The 19,297-nt window shown below is 38.0% G+C and overlaps 1 protein-coding gene and 1 pseudogene across 2 annotated transcripts in view; one reads left to right on the forward strand and one right to left on the reverse strand.

The window, feature by feature from the left end:
- Window positions 1-710: 710 nt before the first annotated feature.
- LOC110049273 (adrenocorticotropic hormone receptor-like) lies at window positions 711-2,860 on the reverse strand (annotated as a pseudogene). The gene is made up of 2 exons (XR_016203928.1): window positions 2,806-2,860; window positions 711-1,883 (listed from the first exon to the last, which is right to left on the reverse strand). The product of XR_016203928.1 is annotated as an adrenocorticotropic hormone receptor-like (transcript).
- A 5,608-nt stretch (window positions 2,861-8,468) lies between these two features.
- Window positions 8,469-19,297, forward strand: part of LOC110049226 (uncharacterized) — a 43,724-nt gene continuing 32,895 nt past the window's right edge. Inside the window, exons 1-3 of the mRNA XM_089278470.1 lie at window positions 8,469-8,613; window positions 14,943-15,022; window positions 18,093-18,796. Of these exons, the coding sequence (XP_089134596.1) occupies window positions 18,166-18,796 (631 nt within the window). The 5' untranslated portion in view covers window positions 8,469-8,613; window positions 14,943-15,022; window positions 18,093-18,165. The remainder of the gene's footprint in view (window positions 8,614-14,942; window positions 15,023-18,092; window positions 18,797-19,297) is intronic.

The raw sequence follows: 19,297 nt of genomic DNA on the forward strand, positions 1-19,297 counted from the left end.
AATTTACCAAAGACAGTGGACGGGGTAAAAAGCAAAGTGGACCAGACAGTGATTCGAAATTTTCAAGGATCGATGGTTTTGATAGTATATACTCAGGACAGATTGTAACGTGTTTCTTTGCCCTGCAAGAGTTTCTTACTCAGTGGTTTCGCATATTACAGTGGCTTGGGGGCTATTCCTCACTTCCACTGCGGGAAATATTTTAAAGCTATTTTAATAAGTGATCCCAAAAGCCATAATATAGACAGCCAAAGAAAAAGCCCCGACTGGAAGCGTTTTTTATAAGAGAGAAACACGCTGACAAAAATTTGGAACATTACGAAGTCAAAGCACGCTCCAATATATAGCACAAACCTTTAAAGGCCAGATGGTAAAGGGAACTTCTTTTAAAAGCAATCTGATAAGAGAAATGCACCCTGAGATAGGTTGGACAACTATTTGATGGAAAACAACTTCTCCGGAGACTCTTTAAAAAAAGCTTTTCTTTTACATTTGCCACAGGGAATTTCCAGACATTTAAACAGGGGTCTTTGGTTCTGACAGTTCTCGGATTTGCGGAAAAGGTTTCTCGGAAATGTCCACACCATTTGCCCCAGTCTTGGAAGTTCAGGAATTTCATTTCCCCTGCATTTCAATTGGGGTTTTTAACCATGTTAAATACCTGCCATCTGACCAATCGGATTGCTTGTTAATTAATAAGTCGCTGAGAATGAGACTAATGAGAGCAATTTATTCATATCCATACAATCTACACATAAGTTACTATTACAGCTAGGGGAAACGCACAGGTTCCATTTTGTTACCGAGCGTGAATTTAATAACTTGTTAGTTTACAGTAAGTCTTTAACTCTAACATCGGACAATTCTTTCCAGCGTACTACCATATTTACATGTCTGTCGTTACAGTTAATGTATTCTCGATTCCTGAACTTGATTGGAAATGCTGCTGTTGTTGCTGTTGTTGCACGTGCTGATAGCACCTAAATAAACCTTTTACCGCTCTGCGCATATCCTTACTACGACCAAAGTTCAACAAAGGATTCACAAGCGTATCCACAGTGAAAAGGAAAGATATGAAAGGACGATACGGTCCAACATTGTCTATACCTTTCAGTCCTAAAACTATTGGCCACAGGAGAGCTGGAAGGAAGGTTAACAACAATACCAACAAGATCAATCTAATAGTGGCAGCTGATTTCTTTTCTCTCTTCATTACCGCCTGTATCTCTCTTATTCCAACTGTTGGAGATTTCTTAAAATATACACCAAGATGACTAAAAATGATGATAACGAAACAAACACAATAATACACTAGGGGGATGGTGTGTGCAAGTTGTTTGTATCCGCCGTCAAACTTGTAGACAAAGTAAACTATGTGGACAAGTGTTAAAGCCACGCTGATTATCCAAGGTATACAAGATATCTTAATAGCACGTGATGTGTTTACGTGACTACGATACCACCAGGGTTTTGTCACGGCCAAATAACGATCTCTGCTGATTACTGCTGAGAGTGCCAAGGGTTGCTAAGCTACTCAAGACATTCATGGCCCTTTCCTCGGGGCCCGCTTTGCCGAGACACATGTGCTCGCTTAATACTGTTTTTGTACCCATATACAGAGAAAACAGAGCATATATCAAATCAGTAACCGACAAGCTACACAGCGTCAGCAGCGAAGGACGTTGAAGAGATTTAGTTCGTGCTACAGTGACGCAGATCAGCGCATTACAAACAAATGCCATGACGGCAAACAGCATGTACAGCGGTCGCACAACATAGTTACTAATGTCTCTCACTCGATGCTGGATTTCTTCAGGAAGGTTCGGGATCAGACATGCTTCATGAGGAAGGCGGCTGGAGTTGTTTGCCATCATAGTACTTCCCTGAAATAATAGTAAATGTGTCATTACGCAATTAAAAGGGACTCTTCGGTCTCAGAAGTTAACTTTACTAACGTTAACTTAACCTTCTCTAGCTTCTCTTTTAGTATCAAGAAAGTTATAAAGACTTTTCTACATCTCAACTCCGCTTCCCTTCGCAGCTAAATAATCAACAGACGACTGTATTAACTAAACCAATTGCGCTCGCTGTGGTTAAAGGCTACTTAGAGCTGACAAACTTAACTTTTTAACCAAAACAATTTATGGTATTTTCTTATTTTCGACTTAACAGTGCGCATAATATATTTTGTTTCTTTATTTATGATGGGTTGTTTCTACTTTCTAAGGGCCCTATTTATACGGGTCTCAGATACCTTAGACAGGCGTCCCTCAAGTTAAATACCCTCAGGGGGGAGATAACGCGCACTGTTTTGTTTAAAAAGTCATAAAACCATTAAATTACTCTCCCCGAGCTTTCTCAGGAAACGAGAAAACTCGTAGATTAGACTTTCAAACAAGTCCTTTGTCATGTTTATTCGTGATCCACCGAACCTGTCGCGACTTTGTCGCTCACTAGGCCGCTTCGCGACCTTCGCATGGGTGGTTGCCGGCTTCGCGGCCTAAAACCCTCAAGTTCGCTTCGATCGCTTTGGTATTCTACCCTGAGTCCTCTATTGTCAGCTATGGTAGCACTGGTGAAGGAAACTCAAGGAAAGAGGGATAACTGAGCAGTTCAATATTTTGCTTTGACTCGGCTAACACAATGTTTGCAGGATGTTTGTCTTGTTTTCTTGTTGGTAAACGTGGAATTTAACCTTTAAATAAGCACGTATCAACCACTTGCATGATTCGCGTTTTTTGGATGTTTAAGTTTACTTAACTTGTATAATATACTTAAAATAGACACCAAAAGTGAACAACTTACCTCACTGGATGTGATTGTTACCTTCTGTTGCTTTACAGCAAATTAATGTGGAACAAAATTTCCGTGAAAAAAAGTTACCGTAAATTAACAGTGTGGTCACATGGGTTCAACAGTTAGCCACCATCAGGAAACAGCATTTCCAGAATTTTTCGTTCGAACTATTTGCTCCTAATGATGAGTTAAAATAAATCAGTTTTCAAATGTCGGGAGAACTCTTCCAAACTTTTTATAAGGTTTTCTGCTACCACGTTACTTAGCATAATAAAACGTTTCCCTTTAAGTTAATCTCAAACGTTTCAATAATTATAATTTAATTTCATTCGTAATTATTTCCAATTGAAAGCATGATTATTGCCTACACAAGATAACGGGCTTGATTTTGTCGTTTAATCTCAGCATCGTACTTTAATATGTTCAACACAGGTACCTCGAAAATAAAATAAAAAATTAACGGTTTAATTTCACAAAATCAGGTGGATGGCAATTGAAAATGAAGCTTTCGTGCTCATTTGCTCATTTCTTGTTATCGGTTATCTATTGTTTCCGTTTTATCATCGTGGAGGCAACTAGTGGATAATTTTAGAGCGTGTTTTTAATTGTAGTGATGCCGAACTAAAAATCAGACAGGGATTGCTTTTAAGAGTTGATTTGTTTGTGAAAGCGATCATTTCAAGCGCAGTGGAGTGAAACTAATTGATGGCGCCAATCACAATCAGTAACACGGCGAACTCAAAGTTTTCTATCGGCTGATAGTTTCACCCCTCGCCAACAATCAAAGTCCATAGAAACCGACAACGAGCCGTGTGATTATTTCGATCAGCATAATCCACTGATCGATCTATCACATATATCTTTAATTCGAATTGAAGCCAACTGCAAAATGGTTAGTTAGTATTATTTTAAATATACCAAGCCATTCCATTTCGTGTGCATGGCTTGAGAAATTTAATCGTCGACCGTCAAAAACGCAATATTTTTACCGTCAACCGTCAAATGAGCCAACCAATATAGGCCGTCAAATGTTCCGTTAACCGGCCACCAATTAAGATGCCATATATCAAAGTCTCGAAATTATTGTTAATAAAATACCGTAAATAAAACCCCTATTAACCGGCCACCTCTATTAAGTGGCCGAGGGCACCTTTTAGTCGTCCCGATGAGAGTTCCCTATGAGGGTTTTGGAAAAAGAAACGACAGACAAGAGTCCGAAATTGAAAGTGGCTATGCACTGAATAAAACATTCAAACACACGTTTATTATCATTGTCTTGAAGTGATTCCATGTTCATATGGATGCGATGGGAAAAAATATAACTTCACTGTGTGATTTTTTTTTTTTTTTTTAATAAAGGATATAGTCGTTTTCGTAACAAGTGACTCAGGAAAACAGTGACACGTAGTCTTTATGATGTGCAGCAGTAGTCACAAGCCTTCAGGCAAGTTTTTAATTGGATGAATTGACGTTTTAACCAAGTTTCGTGCAAATTCCTGTCGAACCCCTATAAAGCGGCCAACCCCTATTTTAAAAGCGCCCACCTCCCAATTGCCCGAGGGTGGCTTAACCTATTCATCAGTATTTCATTCTCGTCCCCTTCAGTCAGCGGACTAACCAACATTGGATCGCTGCCTCTAGAAACGAATTTGCCGGTGTTCTACATCAGCTTAGTTTCATTATTTTAAAGCCAATCAAAATCGAGCCTGCGACGGAGCTCTCAGGAGTCCCTCGTTTTGTTATGTTTGCCCTTAGCCTTTTTGCACTATTGTATAGTTCCGAAATATAGCCTTATATAAACCACAATTTCTAGTTTGATTGCCATTCTCAATTTTGTCTCTCTTTCACTCAATCCCTAGTGTCAGAAATGAATTTTGAATAGCCGAAGGCGTCCAAGATAGTTTACAAAAACAATTAATTTTGGATGACGCCTTACCTGTCAGAGCTTTAATCAAATGTGCAGCGTGTAAATTATTTAGCAGTTAGTGGACGCTTTTTTCATGAAAATCGATTTTTTTTATAATTAAAGGTTATTTGTTGTTATTTTTTTTGTTTCAATCGTTCGCAGTTTCTTCTAAGTTAACGATAAAAAGTATAGAATCTTTGTTTACTTTAACTGTTAGATTCTAGAATACAGACAGTTCTTTACTAGATCAGAGAAGCCTTCTCGTCTAGATCTTAATGTATTCCTGTTGACCTACCTGGACAAATTTTGTATACCAATCCTAGAAGTACTCGTTACTTAATTACAGCGAAGCAATGATATAGTAGCATTAAATTACTTATTTGACTTTATATTTTCTTATAAGCAAAAGTGGAATTGCGAATTAAACGAGCATTATGGGAAATAAACACCAAATACGAACAGCATACCTCACTGGCTCTGTTTGTTATCTTCTGGTGCTTTTCAAAGTTGAACAAAATATTCATGAAAAACATTTACATATAACAGCGTCTTCAGATAGGTTCGACAGTTAACCACCGTCAAGAACCAGCCTTCAAATGTCCTAATGACTTGAACAGTTAGAGTAAAATCAATTTTTATTTGTCCGGAGAACTCTTCCAAACGTTTAATAAGGTTGTTCTGTTACAATTTTACCTAATATAAAACGGTTACTTTCTTAGTCTAGTTAATGCTCATCGATCAAGGCTTTAATTTTTCATTACTGAAGGAGTTTTTTCGTTTCATTGGAGGATATTTCTATCTGATATATTACTGTCTTCACGAGGTGATTACACCTAATTTCTCATGTTATTTCAGAATCATACTTCAAACGTGTTAGGACCTCGCAAAAAATAAATAATTATTTACGGTTTTGTTTCACAAGCTCTTGTGCCAATTTCCTCACTTCTTGTTATCGATCTCTGGTGTTTTTTCTCATCGCGTAGGCTATTTTTAAGGATGTTTTTACTTATATTCAGGCAGAATTACAAATCAAATCGTGAATAAGATTCCTTTTTTTTAATGAATGTCGGTTAGTTCATTTATGAAGGCGGTCATTTCAAACGCAGTGGTGTGAAACTAACAGTCACTCCCCGCCGTATCAAGAAATGGTCTATTGTTCCGGCTCAACATCTCACTTCGAGCAAAAATGAGTAGCCTTTTGTTCTTGGTAGCCCTGAGGGACTTCGTCCGAAGCCAAGCCAAAATCGTTGCCGTTGTTCGGACAACTTTCGGCACAACAATTAAGCTGCACTTGAATGAACTCAATTTTAGTAAACAAATCTAGAACGGTGGAGTCGTGATTCACAAAAACTACGTTGAAAGTAAAGCAAAAATTATTAAAGAGCGGAGAAACGCTACCCAAAACATCGCGTCTGTAATTTTAATTAGCGGAAACAGCGGGAGCGCGAGGCGAGCGGCTTTGCCGCTCAATTATCGCGCTCGCAGCAATGCTAAATACCCCAGACACGTTAATAAAGGTTTTTGTTATGTTGTTGTTGTTGCTCGCTATTTTTGCGTTCATTCTACACTGATCTTATGGGTTTTAAATACATGAGCTCAACCGCCGCCCCACCGCAACTATTTGCACTGACAGGATTATACCAGTACCATCTTTCCTCTGGAGAATTTGTCTTCCATTCAGTCTCTCTGATCGTTTAAATTTCGCGCTCGTATGGTAATCGGAAATTTCAAAAACTCCTGCGGGTACTTAGAAGCTTTTACCGCCATTGTTTCAAAATGACCATATGAGACCAATTTTAGGTCTTATAACAATGCCTATTGTTATCAATGTAGAGCCGGTTTTCTTGCTGATGGCGGACGGCTTCGGCGAAATCGAATTTTTCTATCGGCTTAAAGATTCCTTTCTCGCCAAGTATCAGAGTGGAGAGCAGTGTAATTATTTTAGCATAACCCACTGTCTGATCTATCGCACAGTTAAAAAATATACTTATTTCTAGCATAGATTTACACTAAAACAACTAGTTAATTCACCCTCGAGCTCCATGTAATAAAAATCTCGAGCTCGTAATCTAATTGTTAAATAGTCGGTACACGGTCAAAAATGTCATCAACTTCGTGTTTTGGTGACGTTTTCTGAAATAAATAAACGAGAATATAACAGAAACCACCGATCCGTGGAGTGGACCCGAATTTTGACCGCGCTGCCTCACCTACTATGTTTTAATTTACTCCCCCACCCACATGTAACTAGCAGGAAAGAGGGCAGGGAGGGCAGCTGGTCTTTGATTGTCTGTCTCGATCAGTCACGAAATTACGTTTTGCTTTGCTTAAAAGCTAAGCCAGTCTGAAGCAGAGCGAAAATTAAGGTTGATTTTATGGCGGCTATTGAGTTCACAGACGATGGTCATAGCAAAAAAATCAGACGAAAAATGAGTTTTTATTGGATGTCAGTCTGACATTATCGCCTTTTTTCCGACAGTTATGCAAAAACTTACTTGTCTCCAAACTCGAAAATGGATTAAATCTTTACTTTAACTCATCTTACGTAACCGAAAAAAGAGTAGTTTAAAATAGGAAGGGAGAGTTCTTTGAAATCGTGTTCTATTTTTGATGACATTAATTTGATATTCCAAAATGTTTATTTATATAATGAGGAATTTTGTCTGGTTCCTCAACAGTCATTCGCATGAAAAACGACCATAGAATATATATACACTTGCTAAATTATTTCTGAGCTTTATTTGACGCCATAGCGAGCCTTTTTACGCAGTCGGAAAGGGAAGCGTGCTTTCGTATAAAGTGGGGCGGGTAAAGATATGAAAATTCGGGCCAATTCCAAGGGTTGCCGGAAGTGTTCCCCTGCCCTGCAAGAGCGCATAACGCTGACCATCAGTATTACAGGGTGAGTGTAGGTTTAACTGAGGGCTGAAAATTGTTCAAAATTATTACTGTCAGCTGAGAAATCCTGCCAACAGGAAATGAAACACTGAGATCTGACATCCTCTGTTCGGGCCTATAGACAGCAAGTAGTAAAATTTAATTAATACAACATTCTCAAAAAGTGACACAATTAAAGCTCAGACTTACCTCGATATAGTCTCTTGTTTCAATATGTTTTATTTGCATACGATACAAATTTATTCTTCCAACACATAAACCTTAATCAATGCTAGAAATAGCAATCAGGAGATCACCAAAGTATCACAGTTGTTCAGCTTTCAACAAACTAACGCTGAATGCCAGTAAAGAAAAGTTTATGATATTTAAAACTAGAAGGAAAAAAATAACATGCCAGTGACAGTAACAATCAACAACAACAACAAAAAAAATTGAGCAGGTTAAATGGACAAAATTTCTTGGAATTAGAATTGATGATCAAATGACATGGAAGACTCATATCAATTACATAACTAATAAGATATCAAAGTTATTGGGTATAATAGCGAAATTGCGACATTACGTGGACATCAATGCCCCAGAAGTATTATTTACTCTATGATGATATACCCATATTTAACGTATTGCAGTATTGTATGGGGAAGTAATTATTCCACTAGATTGAAAAGCCTGCAAAAGATACAGAAAAAAAAAATTCGCCTTACTTGCTGGGATCTCCTGCCAATAAAATCAATACCATGTAATTACGAGAAATGTAAAAGCAATGAGGCAAACAATAAAATTGTATGCAGACGTATTTCCGGCTGTCACTTGGCCGGAAATACGTCTGCGTTAGCAGGCTATACAGCAACTATTGGAGCCTGGAACGAGACACCCTGTCTCTGGCAAAAGGGAAAATTTGTGCTGACGAGAGCAAAATGGAGGCACTTGCTACGTTTGGAAGGTTTGCGACGTTAGTTGGGCAAAATATTCTCTTCACCTTGTTGTTTGATGATCATATCTAAAGCTGCCAGGTATGTGTACTAACAGTAACTACTTGTGTAAAGTTTAACGCAGAAAGTATGCTCTCGTCTGTGTTGCAAAGGAAGTCTAATAACTTCCGCCTTGAGGCGAATTTTGGCAATTACTGTTCGCTTCAAATTCTCTTGCCTTGGCCTCGTCAAGTCCATCATTTTTGCCTTTAAATTATTAATTATGTTGGGTGTCTTGATAAAATGTTTGGATGAAATTATCCTGTTATTTCTCTTGTTCGATGGTAGTATAACGTATTTAATTTGTGGTGTCACTTCGAGTTTCTAGCCGAGTGCCTGTGAGGTTTTTGTCATGATCAATCCTTGGTATCAACTTTTTCCTTCACTGCTTTCTATATGGAAGCTACAGTTGACGCATTTTTATCTGTACCAACACTTCCTGTTCCTTCATTTTGAAGAGAGGAAGATGACAAGTGAATAACCCAAAATGTAAAGAACAAGGGTGATGGGGAGTCGTTCATAGCGCTAGCTGTTACAATGAAAATCTCGATGGCTGAATGATAATTAGTGATTACTGAACTAGGTTGAGCCAAATAGCGTGATTTGTCGGTGGAGAGCCGATCAATTATTTGGCTGAGGCAAATAATTTACCTGTGAGACACTGAGAAAATCATGATATACTGCAATGCTGACTGAGTTGAATAATAGTTAATTGTTTTATCATTTGTTTTCATGTTTAAATCACCCTCTGACAGCTCAGGGATTGATTCAAAGCAATCTGCCATTTTTCACACAAGAGTGTGGTTATAGTTATGCATGAGCAGATTGTTATACGCAGCAAAACACATTTACTTGACTGGATGACTGATGACTGCATGTCACCAGACCATTATTCATAGGCAGTTACTTGTGGGTCAGGGGGTGGGATCTCAGCCAATGAAAAAGAAGAAAAAATGAATTGAATGATAGTAATAATTATTGTAAATGACAAAAGTGGTTCATCGAGGAGAATGGGAGGGGGGGGGGGGGGATGGGAGGCAGAAGGGGAAATTGGGTGGGAGGCGAGACCAATGGAAACAAATGATGAAACAAATACAATGTAAATGAACATAACTTGGTCAAGAATTCCATCTGGCTGGAGGCAGACCAGATAGCTATTCACAAGCATGACGCAGGAGTTGAAATCTGGACTACCGAGAACAATACCAGCTGGTGGTCAGAACGCGACTCTAAACTGCAACTCCAAATTGCAGGTCCAGTGCCCTAACCACTTGGCCACAGTGGGAAGTGGGAGAGAAATTTAATACACTTATTTTTCTCATTTAATATGTAGAATACTTTAAAAACAAGAACCCAAAATGTTACTTGATTTCCATTTAGCATCTTCATACAATTAGATTTTTAGACAACGAGTAAACGGAAAGTTGTGCTTGGGCTAAACAACAGGCTTACAAAGATACATGTACCTCTGGTGAAAATTGTAAACTCTTTTATAATGGTGACGTCAAAGATCATGCAATTGAAGATGAGCAAGGCTGATTGCACGACTTGGCTATACAAATGTCTAAAATAATTACATGTCCTCAAAGACCAGCTTATTAAAATGACTATGATGTGTTTTGAGTCTCCTAAATGACAGGGGATCGGGGAGGAGGACAGAAAGGGGCAGGAGCCAGGGTCTGGGAAGCACAAGTGGAATAATTTCTTTTTAATTATGAGAAACTCCCCAAAATATAGAAAACCAACATAAAATTAAAATAACACCCCCCAAAACTATGTGAACTCTTAACATAATTATTTCTAGATCATGGTATATACCATATGCACGATGGTGAAGCTAATGATTAATTTAATGATCCAGTTTTTAATAAAGATAAATTATAATTTTATGTCATGTAAGAGCCTGATATTATTTTTTCTTGTGTTTTCAGTTAGGTACATATAATATATCACTTGTAAAGTGTCACTTAAATTGAGTGAGTGAGTGATGTGAGTATTATCAAGGAGTGAATAAAACAATATCAGGCTCAACAGTTTATGATTTGTTTATTGCATATAATAATTATTCATAAAGACATGACAACAGTCAGCTTTAGTTTAATGAATTCATTTGCTAGTGTGCAAACAGCCACCAAAAGAGCAAAAGTTCACGCAGCTAATTATCAGCTAAATTTAGCCTTATAGAGCCTTCTTGATTTGTTTTTGCTCAGTATTTTTGTTTTTAGTTTCTTAAATAAAATGGGAAATGTCATCTTCAGAGACTTATAAAAATCTTACCAAAGCTGCCATTTCATTCAAAAACTGGAATTTAGCAAGTCCGTTCTCACTTCAAAGTTGCTGTCAACTAAAATATAACATAAAACCTGATTGCTGCTCTGACGACTATTATATTAGGCAATTAGTTTTTGAGATTATTTGCATTTGATTGGGCAATACAAGTCAGAAAGCAAAATCGTATCATTTCCCAGTGAATGATATCATATCACATCCCTGACAATGACGGATGTTATTCACGGCTAACTAATGTAATAAGAATTATTATTTAAAACTGTGTCATAAAATTATACCGTCTTGGAGCTCTGTCAACAATTCATTTAATACTCAGGTCTTTTTAGTAAGATTAAATATCAAGTGCTTATTGAAAAGACGCGGTGAGTTTTATGACTTAATGCAACCTAAAGCATTTCAGTGCTATTAGCGATGGTACATGTTCTAGGATATGTTTATCAGCATGTTGGTTTCTGCAAATGATTTTAATTAATTCAAAACTCTATGCAACAAGCTAGAATGCAGTCAGTGTTGGAGTCAAGCTGTTCTTCCTTCTCCCTTCAAGACGAGTTGGCAGGGGGAAGGAATTGTACAGGCTTTACTGTCAATTCGAAGGAGTATAACACTGACTTTTTTTATGCATGCATGGGAGAATTTTAAGTGTTCAGGCTTGTGAGGATCGAGGAGGGAAAGCTTTCTTAGAAAACCCATGGAAAACCAACAATAACAACCTGTGATGAGAATCAACAACAAATTCAATCCACATGTGATGCCAGGCCCAGGATTCAAATTAACTTAGGTTACATTAGTGGGAGACAAGCACTCAGTCACCATGACACCACCCCTGCTCCACTGCTGCATGAAATTCACATCGCAGCCAGTTGGCTGTAAAATTAAATAAAGTCATGATATTCTCCCTTGGTTAAGCTTATCTGCAGGGAAAATTATGCTTTTGTATTCACACTGCAGTAAAATAATAATTTCAGGTCATAGTTTATACAGTTTAATGGTTATCTGGGAACATTCATGCTTACAATTTGGACAATTATTTAATTAAATGCATTTGTTAAGTTGCTAAGTTGTAAATGTTGTTTTTAAAAATACTGTAGTTGTAGTCAGGCATAGTAATAAAATCTTAAAAGTTGTTGTCACTGACTTAAAAATCTTAAAATAGACATTTCGGCTAAAATACTATAACCTTCTTCAGTGATGAAATGAATGTTAATGGCATCTAAATGTAAATGACATGTTTATAAGAATGTGAGGAACTTGCTAGGGATTAATTTAGCATTTTGTAAATGTCTGGAATATGCGCGTGGTCATTAATTGAGTTCGGTTCGCGAATGGAATGCCACGCTTCCAAGAACAATCTATGCGACCACAAGGGACAGCGGTCTATGACCTTGACATTATTAAAATCAAATTCGTGGTTGTTTTTCATACAGTGTTGCACCAAAAGAGAGTCCTTGTCACATGTGAGGACGGCTCTTTTATGTTCTTTTGTTCTGGATCTCAGTGCTCTGGATGTTTGACCAATGTAAAGTTTTTCACAGTTCTTACAATTGACTTTATACACGACACCAGTTGACAGGTCTTGATCAAATTTGTCCTTTGGTTTCTTCAGGATCGAACCAACCGTCTTGACGGGTTTATGAGCAACATTTACGTCGAATTGTCCCAAAGTTCTTGCAATTTTTTCAGAGATTCCTTGAAAATATGGCAAAGTAACAAAGCCTCTGTGGCTTTGTGGCTTATTATTTTGGGGCTGATTTAATGCTTTAGGTGGTTTGGTTCTTTGGCAGCTTTTTAAGAATTGGTCCGTGTAACCATTGGTTTTGAGTGCGTCCACCATGAGTTCTCGTAGCTCAGTGGATAGAGTGCCCGCCCGGTGTTCGGGAGGTCATGGGTTCAATTCCTGTCGGGGACTCAGAATTTTTCTTTGTCCCACGCTCGTGTCATGTTGATTAATTCACTTTCACATTTCATTACCGAGCTTAAAATTCACCATCTTTATTAACTTATCACTATTCACGATGACTTCGATAGTGTTGATCCTAGCAGTATGCAGGACACCTGTCATATATGAACTCAGTTAAATGACCTCGCTCTCCATGAGTTCTCGTAGCTCAGTGGATAGAGCGCCCGCCCGGTGTTTGGGAGGTCATGGGTTCAATTCATGTCGGGGACTCAGAATTTTTCTTTGTCCCACGCTCGTGTCATGTTGATTAATTCACTTTCACACTCCACCACATGTTGTACTTCAGACTTTTTGTCTTTGTCAGTCGACAGAATATTCTTTGCTCTGTCAAGAATTTCACTCCCATCTTAACTCGATCGACCAGCACATTGCATTCCTCGACACGAAGACAATTAGAAATACTGATGGATCAATTAAAACCAGTGTTTACAGAAAAGCAACACATACTGACAAGTATCTCCATTTCAACTCTCACCACCCTTTGCAACACAAACACTCAGTGGCCAGAACCCTTCAAAGTAGTATCCAAATCATTGTATGAAACCAATGCAGTCTCTCTTTCTCGTCTTCTGATGCCCATGCTACATGTACTAGTGGCTAACAGCATCACCACTTGCATGTTATGCTTGCACACTTTCTTCTTTCACATTCTACCCCACAGATTTTCGAGGAAAAGGGAGACTGCTCACAGTCTACTTCTAGTTTTGTGGTAGCCCTTGTTTGAAGTTTGCTTATTTTCGAGATTTGCTGCAGCTGCCATATTGAAGTTACAACTAAGCTGACCATTAAGAAACAATGTTAAATTGACTGCATGCTGAAAAGTACATTAAAAATTAAAATATGATACTTAAGCTAAATTAAGATGAGACTTCATTTCTGTCTTATCTAGAAAATTAACTAAATTGGAGGTAGACTCTACAGATTTTTGTTTGTTTACATGAGAACTGTCATTCAATTTACTTACACAAGATATTAGGTGGCTACTGTAGCATGAAGTTGTGTTAAGTTGATATCTTCTCAAAGGTCTGTTTCGGTCACAGATCTCCTTTCTGGGCAGTTCAGTTATGTTGTTTTTACTTTTCAGAATATATACAGTCCATAAAAACTGTTTTCCATGACAAAACCTGATCAAACAATTAATAAATTTTAGTGTGTGAAACAACCTGTGTAAATATAATGTATTTGCGGCAGATGGTGGACATGTGTCCCCAAAGATCAGTATCACTGGCATGTGGAATCTCGCTTATTTATATTTTAAAAAGCAGGATATGTCCAAGTTTTATTAATTTAGTTATATGTCTGCAATGTTTATCTAAAGGTACACGTATACTAGATTACTACTCTTCTAGTAACAGTATTGTTGTTTTATCTGCTTGCGTGACACTGTAAAGTGCAAATATATGAGCTATCAATTTCCTTTGAGAACTTTTTCAGAAAATTGCGTAATTAAAACATCAAAACGTTGTCAAACATGACTTCTCACGTTTGGTCGGATGAGTATGTGGACCTGATCCACGATAAACGATTCAATCTTGTCCAGTACTGCCACTTGTACCTTCTGGTACATACCTTGCAGCAAAAATGTCATGGATTATCAGCATGCCACAAAAATTGTTCAAGTTCAGTGGATGTGGAACTGAAGTTGAACTTATTTTAGCGAGGCGTGCCTGTTTCTAAACACCAACAAACACCCGGGATATGACTATATATGTCCCCTGCACCGTGAATGCTTGGAAAATGGCTTAGGAAGGATGATAATACTAATATGGTGTTCCTTAAAAACCCGGGGGTAGGGGGTATTCCCAGAAAAATTGGGTGGATGTGTGCGGCCCACTTCCTAGAACCTTTACCAAACTCTGCGATTTCCCCTACCCTATTTATGACCTGACCATAAAATTTTATATTCTATTTAAGACCTGACCCTTACTGACAATACCCTGTTTCAGACCTGCCCTGTAATTAGTTTCCCAGTTCAGATCAATGTTAAAGGTTTTTTATCCTTACTGGCATTTACTCTTAATACATTAAGTAAACACGGAATGACTGTATAAATTTGATGTATAATTTACAGTGAAGTTCATGACTTGCAAGTCATTAAATATTATTTTCCTTCATCTCTTCACAGTACTTTGTGACCTACAAGTCAATTCTGTGGCTGTCAGGTTCTGGTTGGTGAATTACACTCACTTTAATTCTTTCTTAAAGGTTAGTTTGATCCAGAATTACAGTACTGTACTGGTACTCAGGGAAACCCGGTGTGATCAATCAATGAAATCGATAATTAATAATGATCGATGGCAATCGATGACAATCGATAACAATTAATCAATTGATATCGGAAATCGATGACCACTATATGGTCCAAAAAGTTGTGTTTTTTAATTGCCATCGATTGTCATTGATTATCATCAATTGCCATAGATATTCCTTCACAACACGAAGAAATCATTATCCTGGTCATCTATTGAAGTTCCAATATCTGCGCATTAATCCCACTAGATAACAGCGTACCCCAGATTCCGTTGGCTTATTTCTTTGGTAAAGTAATTTCTATCCTCATGGGCATGTTTATCCCTTCTCCAGGACATCATCTTCCTTTGACATCATTAATTGGGCTTCCAAAAATGAACAGATACTTTTTAACACCATGTCCAGGAGAAATAAAAAAACAAGGATACTATCCTACAACTAGGACTAGGAAAATGATACAACTTACACTAAAATTTTGTGTTTTAAAGGCCAGAGCAGTGCTACTAAATCCCTTTGGAGGTGACCCAGTTGACCACGATCATATACCATATCGATCACTTTCTTCTTCTGAGCAACAAATCACTCACCAACATCGACAGCAAATGGGCATTCATGGTACCCTTTAACTACCATCTGATAGATAGTCAGAATTTCAGGTTTACCCCGGGGGTGTAAGAACCTGTAAAGTTTTTCTTTGTTTTGTGGCTATTGTTAGGGTTAGGGTCTATTATGTTGACTTCTTTGTTTTCTTTGTTTTACGTCACTCGTGAGTGATGCACTGGTGAGTGTTTCTTTGCAAAAACGGGCTTTGCTAGCTATCACCAATTCAGATTATAAAGCACATTCTGCTCCTTTATTCTCCAAATTAGGAATTTTGGAAATTTATCAAATCAACACATTTCAAATAGCTAAATTTATGTACTATTATCATAAGAACCTGTTGCCTCCATTGTTTTTCGACTTGTTTTTTACAAACATTCAAAGTCACGGCTATACATATGTAGCACCAGAACAGCCAATAATTATCGCCTGCATCATTGCCGGACTAACGTCAAAAACATTCACAATTCTTTACCAAGGTCCAAAGTTCTGGAATTCCCTTCCTGTTACAATCACTTCATTGTCAAGTTTTCCCAATTTTAAGAAAAAACTGCTAGTAAGAGTTTTTACTAAAATAAGTACTGAACTGGCAAAGCCGCACACTGTTGCACTATTTATGTAACTATATTGTTAACCGCACGGCCATGGGCCGAGCGCGGTTCATGGTTTACCCATGGTTTTTTTTTTTTTTCGATTTGTTGGTGACCAGACCCAAGCTTCCACTCGGTCACATTTTGAGTCACGCAACCTGTGATGTTTACTTGCCAAAAGCTGTTGAAACATAAATAAATCTCATCTCCGATACTGACTTTCGCGGGAAAAAAATTAAAAACAAAAAATCAAAACAAAATCACGCCGAACCCACACGTTGCAAAAAAATCTCATCAAAACCCTGACTTCGAAGCGATATATCACTTTAGCGTTAATAGCTACAGTACCACACATCGGCAGACGGTTAATCTATTCCTTAACAATCCAGCTTTAACAAAGCCGACGTTTCGGCCAAAAAACTCCAGAATTATCGCCTGAGAGCTTAAACTTGAATGGGAACATCTTTTTCGAACTTTTTTCAACTGATTTAGACGAAAGACTGGCCTTGGTGGGCTACAAAAAAGACCAAGAGAAAAAACAGAACAAGACAGCAGAACAAGCCGTGGCTTTCAGCACGAAAACGAAAATACAGCTCACTTCTGGATAAATTCAGCCTTAGAAGCCAGCAACTGGTCCCAAATTACTTTCTGTATCCTTACAAATGTCCTGATTTCCATCTCCGAAAGATTTTGCCCCAATTTTGAGCAAATAAACATTTCGCCGACGGCGACCGCCATTATGGTGGCTTGCATACTAAATTAGCTAACTTAACAAAATTCTCCCGAGGGGGGGATATGACAAATTTGGTGAGAATCGAAAGTAACGCCAACTTTCTGTCATGTTTTCAATCTGTGGTCACTGGAATGACCAAAATTGATACATCGGTCGGGATAGAGTTTCTTTTATATGACTTGTGTGACTACTTTGCTAGCCCTTTACTCGTGGAAAACACCAATTAAATTTAATCATGACTTTTAAGAAAGAAAGCTGTTGTTAATAGTGTTATTGTGTCGTTCATATCGTTCATGCCCATACATATCCCGAAGAAAGTTCTAGATTAAGACCATTTCCTCATCGGAGATTTTTCAACGGCTACCACTGATGGTGCAATAATACAGTTTGTGTTGATCAAGTGATGTGATGTCTACAGTAAGAAAAGAATCATCAATGACAGACAGACCTCCCCCCTAAGGGAGCCTCAACTTCCGTTTTGTCTCAAGTATTAATAGCATTGTAGGGGTCTTATTAAGTAAACGTTTCAAGCAGAAAGGCAACTGTTTTTCACAGGCTGGCAAAACTATTTGATCTGATCTATAAAACTATTAAAACATGATCTTTCTAGATGTTCAAACCAGCTGGGCAAAATCATCCTTACAGCCAGTCAATTTGCCCGGTGCCTGGCCCCTAATGAAACCCCTGCCTTTCTTACAAGTCTCAATACTCTTCTTTAAAATAGGGTAAGGGTGGGGGGCACTTTTTTTTGAAGGGGGGTTGGGTGGCAGTTGTTCGAGGGGAGGTGCTTATTTTAAATTTTTTCACCAATGGGTGGGTCACTTATTTGAGGGGAGGTGCTAATTTGAGGATTTCGGTGTTAGAAAAGTAATATGTCATGACTTTGTTATTAATACATACTGTATACAATGCATTTGTTATTTAATTAACAGTTAATCCATTCTTTGCTATAATTTGAATACCGTCATCAGTTGGTATCATCAATTTCTTATAATTGCTTACAGTGTGTATGTACATGTATAATTTTCTTAAAGTGATTTTTTAATATATTAAATTACAACTCTACTCATAATTTTCTGTTTCTTCATTTTTCTTTGTCCAGGCAGCCTTTTAATAAGATGTAATCACACATTTATAGCCTATGACAACGACAGCAACAAATTTTTAAAATCAAGATGATGGTCTCTGATGAGGAGAAGAGATGGCTTGTTGTTGGGATTGCCATGAACAAAGTAGCAGCTGCGGGATTGAGAGATTTCATCAAACAAGGAATGGACACGCATTATACAAACCTGGACATCTACTGCAGGGGTCTGGCCACACCCTGTACCCTAAAGACACTGACTTACCATCAGGTCAGTACTGATCCATGCTTTAAACACTTGAAATTTCAGAATGTCAACAACAATCTTCAGTTGTATGGCATGAAAAAGAAAGACCTACACAAGTACAACTACAACATCAACAGTTCAGTAGACTTGGCCAAGTTGTTTCTGCCAGATCATCTAGTGAAGTTTTCAGGCTTTGACGAGTCATTAGACATGAGTGCCATCCTTCGCTTATTGGGATTTAACAATCCGGCACCGATTTTCCACTCTCCAAATCCACTGATTTCCATTCAGTTGTCAGCTGATGACGTCAGGGAAAATGTCAGGAACGCATGGGGCCATTGTAATGTTGCTGACTGGTCTGAAGTCTTCTTCAATGATTGTTTCTCCAAACTGAAGACCTTGGTGAGAAGCCTGGGACTGACTCTTGGTATAGAGAAGATGGCTTTGGATCAACTTTCTGATTGGGAAACAAAAGGTAACTAAGTACTAGGTAACTGCATCATAATTAGACCAAAACATGCTTCATACATGAGTTCAATAATTTATACATAATGTACATGTAAAGTTCAGCATTCTTTTTACAGTGTCAAAGAGAAATTTAAATACAGTATTTAGCTATTACTGTTCATCCCCGGGGGGAAGGGTCTCTCATTTAAAACTGAGTGACAGGAATGCTCATTGTCTCACTTAGGGTTGCAAATAATAATCTTTGGTCTTATTGGGGTATCCAGGACTAGACTCTAAACTTTTATCTGTGAAGATAAAAAACCATCTTACTGCCTCTATAATAAATAATAAACATCTTGATTGAGCAATCCCCCAGTGTGGCTTTTCAGGGCCAATGAAACCAAATGATGAAACAAATAATGCAGATGAACATAACATGGTTAAGAATCCCAACTGGTGGGAGGCGGAACAGTTGGCTATTTACAAGCGGGACCGAGGAGTCGAACTAGGGTCTACCAAGAAACAACTT

Source organism: Orbicella faveolata, unplaced genomic scaffold (genome assembly GCF_042242905.1).
Source record: "Orbicella faveolata isolate gen_17 unplaced genomic scaffold, um_ofav_v1 contig_46, whole genome shotgun sequence".
NCBI lineage: Eukaryota > Metazoa > Cnidaria > Anthozoa > Scleractinia > Merulinidae > Orbicella > Orbicella faveolata.